Source organism: Aquila chrysaetos, chromosome 4 (genome assembly GCF_900496995.4).
Source record: "Aquila chrysaetos chrysaetos chromosome 4, bAquChr1.4, whole genome shotgun sequence".
NCBI classification, from domain to species: domain Eukaryota; kingdom Metazoa; phylum Chordata; class Aves; order Accipitriformes; family Accipitridae; genus Aquila; species Aquila chrysaetos.
The window spans coordinates 55,779,765-55,795,030 of record NC_044007.1 but is presented as its reverse complement, the minus strand read 5'-3'; the positions used below and the strand labels follow the sequence as shown (position 1 = coordinate 55,795,030).

The window sequence follows — 15,266 nt, the reverse complement described above, 5'->3', positions numbered from 1 at the left end:
AATCTTAAAGAAATGATAATTCAGGAGACTAGAAATTCTACTGGATTTAGTTTATTTTGCACTTCTAACAACACAGACTCCTCAAAGCAAAATGTCAGGAGAAATTGCTAGGCCTCACAGTCTCTAAGAGCCTGAAGCCATCTTTATTCCTTAAAAAGACATTTCTGTGAACAATACAGGCTGATACTCAGAGTATCTGTTCATGTAGTCTTCTACTCTTTGAAAGTTTGTACAGATTAATTTTAGACTTTTTGGACAGTAAAACAAAATCTGAGAGGCTTTTCTGGTAACCAGGTTTATATGTGTTGACAGCATTGAACAGAGAATGGATTCTGCAGTTTCATTTAAAATGCAGCGTAGTGTTAGTTGTAATAAACATTTTCACCACAGAACTTGTCATGCTATTTTGAAAAACATACTTAGCTGTTTTTTAGATTCCCCCTCTGCACTCACCCTGAAGGAAAGATATAGCTGAATTTATAAAACTAGGAGGAACCAGTCTACCAAGAGCCTTGCATTCCTCCAGGCTTGTTCATTTTGCAGTCTCCTGCTTATATGGTTTACATTATGCCAGTGTGATTTCAGTAAGGTATGCAATAGGACACTGAAAGTGATCCTGAGGTCCTAAAATCATATCTTTCTTTCAGGTATTTTCAAGGTCAGGTAGAGTTTGTGTTTGAATTGGGGTGTAGATTTTGAAGTAGGTGTTGGTACCTCTATTCTTAATAGGTTAAACATTTCTGAAATTTAGGGGAAGACAACAATGTGTTGGGCCTCATCTTTCCCTTTAACTTTTCACTTTTGGAGCCTGGGGCTCAAATATTCATAGATATGAAAAGACAGAATCTTCCCTTATTGTTGTCTCCATTTGTGTAAATTGAAAAGTATAACTGGGAGTCTTTATCCAAAAAGACTACCAGGAAAACTGTGCTTGCCAGGGCATGTATCTGTGTGGGCTGTAGAGCACTGACTATGCCCTTGGAAATGGGGACTTTTGGCTAGCATCTGCTGTGTGGCCACTGCTGGCTGAGTTTATAGTCTTGAGCAAAAAAAAAATATACAATTTTTCCTGATGAATGGGGAGAAGGGTTCATTTTTATAAATCTGTTTCAGGAATAATGCACTTGGTGTTGCTGGATCTGCATTCAGGGAAACAAGGTTGTTAGGCTAAATAAAGCAGAAGGGACTTGTTATGTTGGTATTGCTGCTACGAAGATGTTCTTCAGTACAAGTTTATTTGGCTGGTCTTTACAATCGGCACTGAAATGCCTGTAAAATGACACTTAATCTATGTCTGCTTGGGAATTGCTAACTTGCTTTGGCTTGCCCTTTTTACCCTTGTAGCTCGATATGGAAATGAGTTCTGGGAAAGCTATACAGTCAAATTAAAGTGTACAAATCATTAGCTCTTGCCACACAGCTCAAGTTTATCACATGGCTGGCTGGGGGACACTGAATGGATGTGGAAAGTGGTAAGAAACTGCCTTTGGTGATGTTCAAACTTGAAGAACTTACAAAAGTAAAATATCTGTAAAGAAGTGTTCTAAGGATGTTGGAAAATCAGTTTGCGTTACATGGAGTTCCTGGTTCAGACCCATTTTGGGTTGCAGAGACTGTGGGATATGAGGTATGCGAAACCCCTAGCTGCTGATATTCCTTAAAACATCTTCATCTGCAAATGCTGGGAACACCTTCATCCCTTCCTCCAGCCTGATTCCCTTGCTTGGGAACATAATTCCTGAGAATGTAACTGCTCCTGAAAGCTTGTCTTGTGGCTTCTTAACTGCAGGTGCATTTATACAAAATCCTTTCATTTCTATATTTAACCTATATTATTTCAGGGACTGACAAATTTTCCTGGTGTTGCTGATATTCATTATCGTGTGAATTTATCTATGAAGTATTTTTGGGTACCTATGGGCTATGTGTGTAAATGGAAGAGAGTTGAGAGGATCCAGGGGAAAAGAAGGCAATGGTTTTTTACACTGTGCATACCTAAATGTTTACAGAACCATTCACCGATTTTTTTTTTTTTTTTTTTTTTTGAATGCCACTTTTGGGTTCATAGTGTCAAATATCTTCATTGCAGCTGTTGGTGAACTGTAGGCATGCAGGAAAAATCAATCTCTAGATGTCTTGAGTACCAAACTTGGCTGCTGTTTTTCTGGAAAAACGGTGACTTGAAAAGATTTAATTTATTGAATTGTGCATTGGATATGTGCACAGTTGCTGTGAAATTGTTCTTTTCTTTAACTGGCTTTTCCCTTCACTCCTCCCTCACCAAGAAACTTAATATTTAAAATAAATTTAACTTGCATACTCTTGTGAATATCTTTTATTTCTGCAGCAGTGGCTGCAGTTAGTTTGTGATGAAGGATAGCTCATTGTTACTAGTTGGAACCAGATTTAAAACTAGCTACATCAGCTGCAGACTATAATGGTTCTTAAAGAATCTTAGTGTAATCAAAAGTCGATCATTTGTTGTTCAGCCAACTGTGTAATAAGTAGGGAAGTAGTTTAGTTGATGGCAGCAAGCAGAGAGGAAAAATAAATAAATAAAAGACATATAAGAGTTTTTAAGGAAAATTTTCTACCATGGCATTGCAAAAAAATTAGGGTTCCAGTCTTGTATCTTTTATGCATTTGAGAGAGATGATTGACTTCGAAGGAACTTGGAGGTGCATAGCAGTTCCTAAGGTCAGTCAATAAAGCTTCCCTAGTTTTAATAGTTTTCTGCAGTTCTCTTCTGTGGTGGAAAAAATACCCATACAAATGACTCTTGTCACATACAAGTGTCTTCAGGTTAGGGGTACCAAAATGATGATACCCCAGATTCTGCTTGTGCATAACCCAGCATGAAATAGGTATATAAGTCAACTACTGCTAACTGAATCAATGAAATCCAGGCTGTATGGAGGGAATACAGTTGCTTGACTTGGAGTCTGCCCGAATTCTGTTCTTTTCCCTTTAAAAGCATGTATTTTAGCATTTTTTTTTTTCAGTTGGAGCTTGTTGGCGTGATGTAAATTTTATTTAAAAGGGGCTTTTCTCTTTATGGAAGCCAGATTTATAATTCTTGGTGTTCACATAACTTTGATCAAATCTTAAGGTTGTGCTGAACAACAGAGGATTCACAGACCCCAGAGAAATTTTATTTCTAAGATGGTAAGCCTGTGACTAAACAGTGAGCTGGCTTCTCTTTTTGTTTACTTCTGCTTGCTGAAATTCCTATAAGTCAGTAGGCAAAATACTCAGTTTGTGTAAATTTTCATATTTATTGAAACAACTGGAAATATTCTGTTTGTATGTGCTTAATGTTTCAAAGGATAAAACTGGGGTGCCTGAAAAGAAAATCAGACCAAGTGAATATCATGGTTTTACATTATGTCTGATTTTAGTCAAAACTGAGATTGTTTGACTTTTTTTAAGGTATTAAATCCAGTAAGTCATTTGAAGATAAGTATCACCAATTTTTTTTCCTTCTCATGTCTGCAAGATCTCCTAAGCAAAGCTCTGTTCACTTGAATGTTTTGTTTCAAAAGTAGTTTCCTGAATTGCACATGCAATGCTGTTACTATTTATCTCTGTGTTTATTTCCCCATTTGACAAAATAAAAATCTTCTTTTGTGGCAAGTGCTATTCTTGCTCTGGCTTTAATCTGTATTGCAAAAAAAAACCAAACCTAAAAAAAATTAAATTTAAAATATCTGAAAGAACTGATTGTGACTGAAGTGGAGCTCAACACAGTATTAATACCGCACGTTCAGATAGGAATTATGATTATACCAGCTGACCAGGCAGTCTGCTCAAGTAAGAATACATACCTGTGAGATGGCTTAATAATATGGCATTTTTCTTTCATATAAATGTGGCTTGATACTATAGTGCATGTAAAACATTAAACTGCTATATAGAAGTCTTATCAATTTGCAAAGACAGCCTTTTTAAGTGAAGTGATGTAATGGGTATTAGGTAAGGAAGAAGATAGTAGCTTTGCAGTAAGTGCACTTCAGTGTTAGCATCTAATGCTGTAGATGGGGGCCAGTGCAGGTTATATAGCTGCCATGACAAGGTCATTTAAAAGGTGATATAAACTTAGTTACTGCCTGGCCTACTCAGAGAAGTGCTGTACAGTGCTGTTGTGTGGATGGGGATTTCACTTCGGACCCAGGATCGTTAAAAAAAATAGTCAATACCTGCATAGTTTAGAGAGTACACATCTTAATAAGGTTATTATGCTTATATTTGTCACATTCATCTTATTTGTCTCTGTGTGTTTTCAGCAGTGTCTGTAAACAGTCTTCTGCTTAAAAAAGTTTAGCACAGAATGAAAATGGAATGCAGAGATTTTTAATATAGGGTATAAAAAGCTTATCAGAAATGCTATTACTGAGAGGATTAAACTCCCAGCTAGAATGTGAAACAAAGAGTTGTTTGGGCTGCACCTGTTTTGAAAAAAAAAAAAAAAAAAAAACAAAACCAAACAAAACCAACCCACTTCTTTGAAACCCTCAGTGGTTCAGAAAAGCTAAATAGCACATTTCCCATAGAAAGAATGTTATACCCGAGTAATCCTGGAATGTACAGTTTAGATAGAGATTTCAGCTATTACATTAACACAGAATGATGCACTGAATATATTTAGTCTTTTTTTAGTCACATAAGCAAATGTTTTGTTGTAATGTTCAGAGTTTTGACAGAAAAATGATGCATATATCTTAGTAAAAGATTAGACTGGCCTTTTGTCAAAAGTTTGTGCAAAAATTGTATCCAGAGTCACTGTACCAAATTTTATCCCCTCCCCAGGCAAACCATATACTGCTTTTAAAATTTGAATTACCCAATTGGCTTCTAGTGGTCTTTTACAGCATAATGAAGTGTTAAAATTTTCTTCTTGCATTTTTTAGGTCTTTCAAGTTGCATATGTCATCATCAAAGCTGCTAATGCTCCACGACCTGGAAACTGGATTTTGGAACGCTCCATAGATGGCACAGAGTTCAGACCATGGCAGTACTATGCAATTAGTGATACCGAATGTTTAACACGTTATAATATTACGCCAAGAATTGGGCCGCCAACTTACAAGAGAGATGATGAAGTGATCTGCACCTCCTATTATTCCAGACTAGTTCCCCTGGAACATGGAGAGGTATGTTTGGTTTTGTACTTGCGGTTTGTGACTAAGAATATGGACGGATAGCAATTTGAAAACATTTGGATTACAGTTACAGAGTTGGTCTCGCTCAGCACTACCAGATGATCTGTTATTCTTCTTTAGCGATACCATCTTTACATCATGTACCAGTATAGCAAACTTTTAAATGTTGGCATGAAACGTCTTTGGCTCCATGTATTCCTATTGCTAAACTCTTTGTTCTCTCTCTCACCACATAATTTGCTGGTAGCTATTAGCTGTGAATTATTAGTTGCTTTATCCTGAAAGACTGTAAAAAGTCTCTATGTTTTGCCAGGTTTTTCATTTAATAAAGAAAACCCCTGTGTTAGGAACACCTGGTTGTGTGAGATAAAGCTGCAAACACTGTTGAAGTGCTCAGCACAGCTGGAACTCCTAAACAAGCCTTGGCATTGTTTCAGGGATGTAGCATAATTAAAAGAGCTATGAGTTGTACAGACTCACTGTTGATTGTTCTTTCTTTTAACAAACTCTATTCATGGTACTTGTGTAATTTATTACATAGAGGCAGCCACATAATGAAATGATACATTAAAACCAGCGGTTATTCTATTGTGAATGCTATAATGTAAGAGCATGATAATAAATGCAGCATTATTCCATGGAGAATGCTAGTAACTCTTAGCTTAATAGAAGCCAATATGTTTTTATTTCTTGGTTAAAAAAAGACTGAAGTGTATGCAGCTAAGGGCTGAAGTGTGTCAAACTTTCACATAAACTTAAAACTATGTTTCAGCAAGAAAAAAAAATGAAATTCAGTAACATCAAGTCCCATTCACTTTAATCAAACGTTTATTGCAGTGATGTAAGCATATGCCCCACAGATCAGATGGAACAGACAAAGAAAATTATCATGTCTCTCCACACTATTAACCAGAAGACCCTTAGGTTGACTCTGTACAGTGCTCCTTGTGATGTATGTCTGATATCTGATGGGCCATACAACTCCAAACCCAGGAATGCCAGAAATTCAGTTTAGTGACATTTTTCTCATTTTTCCTGATGTACATGGAATTAATTGGGTGACACTATCCAGAACATTGCTTTTTTTTCCTGAGTGTAGTAACATAAAAACATAAAAAATGACAGAATTAAATTGCTGTGTGCTACATAGAATTATAGAATCATTTAGGTTGGAAAAGACCCTTAAGATCATTGAGTCCAACTGTAAACCTAACACTGCCACATCCACCACTAAACCATGTCCCTAAGCACCACATCTACATGCCTTTTGAATACCTCCAGGGATGGTGACTCCACCACTTCCCTGGGCAGCCTCTTCCAATGCTTGACAACCCTTTTGGTGAAGAAATTTTTCCTAATATCCAATCTAAACCTTCCCCTGCCACAACTTGAGGCCATTTCCTCTCATCCTATCTCCAGCCACCTGACAGAAGAGACCAGCACCCACCTCACTACACCCTCCTTTCAGGTAGTTGTAGAGAGCGATAAGGTCTCCCCTCAGCCTCCTTTTCTCCAGGCTGAACAACCCCAGTCCCCTCAGCTGCTTCTCATAAAAGACTTGTGCTCTGGACTCTTCACCAGCTTTGTTGCCCTTCTCTGAACACACTCCAGCACCTCAATGTCTTTCCTGTAGTGAGGGGCCCAAAACTGAACACAGTACTCGAGGTGCGGCCTCACCAGTGCCGAGTACAGGGGAATGATCACTTCCCTGCTCCTGCTGGCCCCACTATTTCTGATACAGGCCAGGATGCCGTTGGCCTTCTTGGCCACCTGGGCACGCTGCTGGCTCATATTCAGCCAGCTGTCAACCAGCACCCCCAGGTCTTTCTCTGCTGGGCAGCTTTCCAGCCACTCTTCCCCAAACCTGTGGCATTGCATGGGGTTGTAGTGACCGAAGTGCAGGACCCGGCACTTGGCCTTGTTGAACCTCATACAGTTGGCCTCGGCCCATCGATCCAGCCTGTCCAGATCCCTCTGTAGAGCCTTCCTACCCTCGAGCAGATCAACACTCCTGCATAAAAGCTGTCATTAGCAAAGGACAGGCTGCTCCTTCATAACTGGAATGGCAGACAGACAGGAATATTCCTTACACAGAATATTTCACGGCCTGTACTAGTGAATCTTGGCACCCTTTTGAAAATACTTGTATTTAGTGCTTTGTAATTGGTTCTGGCCAACATATTGAACTTAAGTTTGGGGCTATAGGAAGTCCTGGAGACCAGCTGATCTCTACAAGCACCTGCCTTGTATCCAGTGTTTATTAGCATCCCAAAGTTCTGTAGTCAGCTTGTAGTGCCCTGGTGTGAAAGAACTGGTAAGGTAAAAAGACCACGTGTCTAAATGAGGATGTCATTTAATAATAACATTTTTTGTCCAATCACACATTTTGCCAGTTTGGCTGCTAGATTTTTCACAAGTTTGAAGAGGTATAGCTGCTCTACTGTAAGCTCTGTTTTTTACCTGATTTGCTTCCAGAAATTTACGTAATGAAGTCAGGGCTCATGATGAATTCCAAGGCTTAAACGACAGTTGTTTGGAAATGGTCTTAAATTATGGAGGACAAGCAAGCCAGAAATATATAATACAAATATATCAGTGTATGTAAGCCATATATAAGCAATATATTGGCCAAATATAGCAGTGTACATGGAGAATCATTCTTTGATTTTTTTTTTTTTTTTTTTTTTTTTTTTTAAATCTTTGAAATAACAGTTACTGTCTAGGAAACCCCTAGCTCTACTACAGAATTAATTTTTTAAAAAATAATAATAATTAAAAAAACTTTAATATTTAGAAATATTTTCAGAGGAACAATTTGACAGTACTGGACAAAGTTGAAACTATAAATTCAAGAGTAGTATATGAGACAAAATTACTCTTCATAAATGAGGATATGTCATACACTCTAAAATGTAGCTGACAAGCCAAAAGCATGACCTCTTATTTGTTGTGGACACCAGGTGAACTGTTTAACATCTGTTTGTGGCCTGCAGGCTCTCATTTTTCAGTTTCTTCCATAAAACAGAGCAGGAACTGCATGGTCATATAAGACTAAATCCTTGCATGTTCCTAAATTGCTTTGGAAAGAAGGAAGAGGCTGTTGCCAGAACAAGTCGTGCAGCTCGATACCAAAAGCCATCCCAGTGGGGCCGACTGGGATTGTGTGAGAAAGATGGAGGCCAGATAGGTTGGTTTGTGGTGGCAGCCCCTTGCTTTCAATTGTCATCTGTTGTGGCTTCCCACTGCGCTCTCATGTCACTGAGTACTCCTGCTGATTGTGCAGCCCTGTCCCAGCAAGGTATAGGATTAATGACCCCAGACTGAGCATGTGCACCATATTATGTTTTGCAATAAGATATTTACAAATTGTGGAGGAGAAATCTGTAAGGACAAAACTGTGCTTATGGTGAGAGTTACATGTTCCAGGGGAACTAAGGACTAGCTTGTGGTACTGTTTTTCTCTTTATGCTATCTCCACAAAAGTCCAGGAGACTTGAGACTATGATGATCTGAGAGTGCTGGTTTCAAAACTGCATGAGTCAGGAAGCAGGAACTCTACCTGCAGGTAGAGGATGGGGAAGAAAAAAGAAATCCAGGTAGTTTAGTATCGCACCATCCTGAGTTGTTGGAAAACAAGCTTAAGTTCTATGTTTTTAATTCTCACATTAAGATGTTTGTTGTTACAAATGAATCACAGTTATGTTTATGATTAAGCCAGTCCCTCTTTCTAGATTCACACATCACTGATCAACGGTAGGCCTAGCGCTGATGATCCTTCACAAAAGCTTTTGGAATTTACTTCTGCACGATACATTCGCCTACGACTGCAGCGTATTAGAACTCTTAATGCTGACCTTATGACTCTCAGCCATAATGATCCTAAAGAACTAGACCCCATTGTTACCAGAAGGGTAAGCTGATGATTCATAAACGGTATTCAGTATGACTTGATGGGAGAGCCTTTTCTGATCTATTTGAGGAGGCGGCAGTACTTGATCCTTGCCATTCACAGAGTTGTTTTGATAGGTTGTTAAATAATTCTTGCCTTCCCTTTGACATTATTAACAACAATATCTTCTCAGAAACAACTCCGAAAAAACGTTTCTTACAGATTGTTTTTTATTTGTTTGGGGCTTTTTTAATTTGTTTGTGTAAATGATTTATGCTAGGAACAGTGTTTATAATGCTCTATCATCAAAATAAAAAATATGATTTGGCTGATGGAAATGTCACTTGAGGTTGCTCTTGATGCAACCGCAGTACTTTTTCTGGTGTATCAAGGATTTCAGGACCGAGTGCTCTTGTTCATAATTATTTGGAAACCTTGCCATTGTGAATTTTGTTATCCGATGAGAGTTTTTTCATTTTTTAAAGCTGTTGTAATCAATTGAATTAATAATAGCTCATGAACTAATAATAATGTAAAACACTTGGATAGAATTCTGAGAGTATTAACTGATCTTTACACATTTGATATTGAAACTGGGGAAACTGCGGCACCAAGCATGTAGGCTGACTTCAGGCTCTCACAGAAATTCAGTATTGGACCCCCTAATAACAGTATCTACCATGGCTACGGTTCTGCAGTATTTCTGCTTTGTATTTTGTCATTTTGAGCCTCTTCTTAGTTTACCTGAGACCCATAGTTTAGGACATCAGTGGCTTCATTTTTCTATGAAGGTAGGCTTTCCAATGAGGACAGAAAAATATGCAAAGTGTTTCCTCTTCCCCTTCCTTTGTAGCTCTTTGCCTTGAAGAACATCCGCAGGCAACTCCTCCTTGCACAGCAACAGGACTTGCAATTTGTGGTTTCTCTGATGCAGGCAATCCTTGTGCATTGACACGGCTTCTATGAGGTCTGGCTAGATAGCTGGGTACAGAAGGGAGAAAGGAACTTGGATTTGGTCAGGGTTTGGTGGGTACTTTCAAGGCAGCCCAACTCTTACCTCGGTCATAGAGGTAAGCTGCAGCATTTTTAAAGTGTAAAATCTGGATGTTCTGCTTGTTCTGTCTGCCCCATATGGGAATTACTAGCATGGAGACTGCAAGCACAGAATATTGGACAGCTGCTCCAGCTGTGGCTTGCTGGCCATAGGGAAATGGTTAATACGCAGCCTGAGCAAGTGAGATGTTTCTGTGGAGCAGGCTGATGGACCTTTATGTCTGTTGATAGTATTGTAATATCGAGAAATACACCCCAAAAAGAAAGGCTCGACAGAGAAGCATACAAACATACAGCTGGGAAACAAGGGTGTTGAGGACAAGCACTCCCATTGCTTTTGTAACACACAGAGTTCTGCAATCCAGGGCTTAGTACTACCCCACCTAGCACTACTTAGTGCAGTTTTGCATGGGAAGCTACACATCTTCATCTTCACAAGATGTGGGTTTTATTGGGCAGGGTTCCCAAATCCTGATGTCTCACCTTTTGTCTCACTGTGCAACCAGCTACAACCAAGGTAATCACTTCCAGCCTTCTGGATTGTGTTTTTATTGTTTTTGAAGACTTTACATCCAGTTGTTGATACCAATTGTGTTTAGTTTCTTGTACATAGTGTTGTAAAACGACCAATGCAGAACTTTTCTAAGTGTTCAACAGCACCTTTCTGTATCTATTTATTAATTCATTTCTGTCTGTAGCATTTGATTAGCATTGGTTTCTAATTCAACTTCAGGCTGCGATAGCTGCTAAAAGCCATACACTATGAGTTTTAAGAAAACAAGACAAAGGAGATGAAGCAGGGAATGCAGTGAGAAATACAGCTCTGCTTTTGTCCTCCTACTTTTCTTAGTCTGGACCTCCTTCTCTGTAGTTAAGGACTTACTGTTCATTATAAGTCCCTGAGTGTGTTCTGTAATTCAAGCCCATAACATTAAAAAAATACTAAAATACTAAACATAATAAAAAATTTTAAAACATAAAAAATTAAGTATGAAATCAAAGAGGCTAGTTTGCTCCAGCTCCAGGATCCTTCAAAGAAATAACAGTTCAGAAGTCAGCATGTCTGACCACCCAGGGCCACCTTCTCTTCCTGAACCAGATGGCTGTAGAGTTGTTAGGTCTGAGAGTCTTGAACTCTTCCCTTAGAAGTATCCTCAAAAAGTGTTTCTTTTTCATTTCCCTGTAGCACATACTTCCCAGGATACAAACAGGCCAACTGTGTTGATACTGCAGCTGTAACTGAACCCAGATGGTCATTTCCTGCCTCTTCCTTGCCTTGAAAATTAAATCCTTTCCTTATGTATGTTGCTTTTGCTCACCACCTGGCAGTATTAATGGATTTTACTCTGCTGTATCACCAATTTTTAAGCTAAGAATTTGGATAGAATAATGTACTGCCTACATACTAGTAGCAAAGAGCTGGTCTGGAAGCGAGTGCACAAACTGGTTTTAAGGGAGGACAGAGTTCCTGTTTTCAGAAAACATACTCTTACTCCCCAGACTAAAACTAAAATAGAGCAATTTGTTAAGTTTCATGGCTTCTTATAGGATGGAAAAAGGATTTTTTTTTTTTTACAAGTAAATTTTGGCTGAGGTCACATTTTGTGGTCTTTCCTGAAGCTGAGGAATTGTGCATACTTATTTAAAGTTAAAAGTCAGTTATTGTTTTGTACCAGTGAGGAAAAATATGCAAAACAACAACAACAAAAAATCACAAAATAGAAGGTTTCCCCAAGTGGCAAAAATTCAAAGCTGCTTTTATTTTCAAGTATTTCTTTTATATTTCAAGTCAGAGAATAGTTGAAAGCTGGTATTTTATTTTCCAGAGTAGAAGGGAGGATGTAAGTACATGTAAATGTTTTATTCATCCCTTTTTCAACTTTGTGTTTTGTAGTACTACTACTCAATAAAGGATATCTCTGTTGGTGGCATGTGTATTTGTTATGGCCATGCTCGCAGCTGCCCTCTGGATGAAATCACAAAGGTATTCTTTAATCTCATTAATTTATTTTCACAAAACAACTTTTCTGATTTAAAAAAAAAAAAAAAAGACTTTGCCTAAGGAGAATGAGAGAGAGGAGGCTGAAAGAGGTCTTACAATATGGTGCACACAAATTATTTTCTATAATTTTCTTCCTTGTCTGTGCAAACATATCTGGGTCTCTGGTAATGTAACTTTCTTGAAGTAAACTCTTTTTCTTTGGCATTAAGTTTAAACAATTCAAGGGGCACAACAAGAAATAGTCTCTCTTGCAACACAGGAGATTTGTCTCTCCTGTTCTAGAAAGGCTATTCCCCAGTAGTTGCTATAGCATGGTTGAGCAGCCTAATGCTAATTGTGGGGTATTTTTGGGTCTTGACATTTTTTGGAGTAAGTCTGATATTAGGTAGACTTTTGGCAACATTGATTAAATTATCCATTAAAAATATTTTTTAAAAGTGAATTTTTTTATTTTTAGAAATTGCAGTGCCAGTGTGAACACAACACATGTGGAGAGAGCTGTAACAAGTGCTGTCCGGGTTACCACCAGAAACCGTGGAGACCAGGAACCATTTCTGCCGGGAACAAATGTGAGAGTAAGTGTGCACAGAGGTTTAGATAGTTTCATAAAGGCTTATTATTTTCTTGTTTGAGGTTGCTTTTCATGCATATCTATACTAATTCCCAAGAAAAATCCACAAACTTAACTGTCTTCATGGGATTGTTTAAAGGTAGAGGACCTACTTCTAATCATAACTGTTAAGATCGTTTTAAATATTCTATCCAATATATGATTTCTTGGCTAGTGGAGTTGTCACGTAGTGAAGCTTTCAGAATCTCTTTTTCAAAGAGACTTGGGAATTTATTATACTCCTGTAAAAACTAGCAGATTTGCATCAATCATTTTGTTAGCTACTTGAAATGTAAATTTCCTACGTTGATCATAAATTTTGTCAGATAAACAACTTTGTTCTGATAACAAATGTTTTGAGAGAAACTCCTTATTGGCCAATTACATTTCAGATTGTCTGATAGATTGACTTAAGCTGTGCCAGTATGGCTGGATATGTTGTTAGGGCGAGTTAGTGCATTTTCTGTCTTCACAGAGATAATGCATAGCACAAGCTGCAGACAATTAAGAACCTATTAGATAAAATCTACAGTTGCAGATGGAAAAGTAGTCTTTTTAGGTGAAGTCTTTACAGAAGTCTTAATGTCACTCTTTGGAAAGTAGATGTTTATGGCTGTTTGGACTGTTTGGTATCCTCTAACCTAAATCAAATTTATACTTGTGTACCGGCATTGCTGACTTCACAGGCTTTTGTCTGTAATATAAATAAGAGAAGAATTAGGCAGATTTTCTTCTGTAATGCAGAGCACAGAAAATGAAAGAACAGTTATAGCTAATAGCTCACATCAGTATCAACATCAGTCCTAACAGGATTGTTTTAGTGGGATCTACAGAATACTGTTAAAACCAGTGCTATTAAAGTGGTGACAGTGGTTTTGAAATGTGCTTACTTGCTAAGAAATATAGTTTATCAAGAGTGCTGAAGCATATAGTGTGGTTAAAGGGAAAAAAGCACACTTCTGAGATGAATTGATATGCTCTTCTACTTACATTTTCCGCTTCGAAAAATGTCAGTGTTATACGAACTGTTATACAATGTAAATAAAAAAATTGATTTCTTTTCCATTCCTTCTCAGAGTGCAACTGTCATAACAAAGCAGAAGATTGTTATTACAATCAGAGTATTGCAGATCAGAAAAGGAGCATGGATATTCATGGCCAGTATATAGGAGGTGGCGTGTGTTTAAACTGTACTCAACATACTACTGGGATCAACTGTGAAATGTGTGCTGATGGATATTTTAGACCACACAAAGTAAGATTTGGAAAATAACATTCTAATGTTCTGGTGAATTACAGCATGATACAATGATGTGTATTTCAGCTGATTGTAATTAATATATATATTTTTATCAGTTGCACAATAGCTAAGAACTATAGAGGTGGGTTTTTTTTGTGTAGATGACATACCACCAAAACTTTCAGAGAAAAACAAATGCTTGTCCAGCTGTGTGGGAGGGCAGGTCAAGCTGTTGGAGAAGAAAAGAATAAGTGAAGATGAAACTTGAAGCCCTAGTGTGGGAATGTAGATGTTCTGATAGGAAACCCATTTCTCCTGTGGTTGAAGCTCTAAAAAGTGCCAGTATTGAAGTTTCAACGTCTTCAGAAGTGCCAAAATTGTGTACTGTCGTATATCAGCCCATTTCAACCAGTGTTAAAAAGGACCATTACATGGTTCTAGGATCAGATTCTTTGTCTCATGAGATGTTGCAACAAATATTCCTCCTCTTGACATGATTATTGTAGAACATGTGCTCTCTGAGCCTGTGTAATTTCCAGTTTATTGACAAGCATCACTCTTTGGAAAAATGACCTAAACTCCACAAAAGACACTTGTTAAGATGTGACTAACGGAGTTATATGAACTTCCTGTAATGTTAGAGGTCTTTGTATAATGAGACATACTGAATGAAATTTCTGCTCCACAAGGTCTTACTTTGGCAGGTTGATGCAAATTTTGGAAAACCTATGCTTTAGAAATCCAGCGTAAATTGTTGCAGAGAGGAAGGGTGAGTCTGTAGGAGTATGGTTAAACAGCAGGTACAGCTCTTCCAAAGAAGTAAGCCGGAGTTGGAGATTGTCTGATTCAATTGCTCTAAGAAGCACTGAAGAAAAGTCTTCAATCAGCTCATAGCCAATAAATGTGTATCTAGAGGTCATTACTGATTTGCTTTACAACAGAGGCACCTCAAAGGAAAGTTGTCCCTGAAAGAAGATAAAATCCTTGCCATATGAATTGCATTGCCTTATATGTCAAAGATGTGTAGATCATGAAGTCAGAACGAATCTTCATGAATAGATAATCTGTCGTCCCATTGAACACAGAGCCAAGGATTTATTTCATTTCCTTCCTCTTTGAACCAGAGTCTTTGCAAAAAGCATCCATTCTTGTCTTAAACGTTTCCATAATCTTTGGCAAACCATCACAGTGGTTAATTGCTGTTACATTAAAAATAAAGTCTATTTATACTGAATGTGTCAGGCTTCAGCTTCCAGCCATTAGCAGTTACTATACCTTTGTCTGTGCTATTGAAGACCAAATTTTGTTCCTAC

At 38.0% G+C, this 15,266-nt stretch overlaps 1 protein-coding gene across 3 annotated transcripts in view; it reads left to right on the top strand.

Annotated features, from left to right (window-relative positions):
* LAMA1 (laminin subunit alpha 1) overlaps positions 1 to 15,266 on the top strand; it is a 110,009-nt gene that overhangs the window by 27,186 nt on the left and 67,557 nt on the right. For all 3 annotated transcript variants that reach the window (XR_003922993.1, XM_030011515.1, XM_030011516.1), the window contains exons 4-8: positions 4,908 to 5,150; positions 8,891 to 9,070; positions 11,996 to 12,085; positions 12,561 to 12,678; positions 13,790 to 13,968. Coding sequence is in view for 2 of the 3 variants with exons in the window: in XM_030011515.1 (XP_029867375.1) it covers positions 4,908 to 5,150; positions 8,891 to 9,070; positions 11,996 to 12,085; positions 12,561 to 12,678; positions 13,790 to 13,968 (810 nt within the window). In the remaining variant the exon portion in view is untranslated. The remainder of the gene's footprint in view (positions 1 to 4,907; positions 5,151 to 8,890; positions 9,071 to 11,995; positions 12,086 to 12,560; positions 12,679 to 13,789; positions 13,969 to 15,266) is intronic.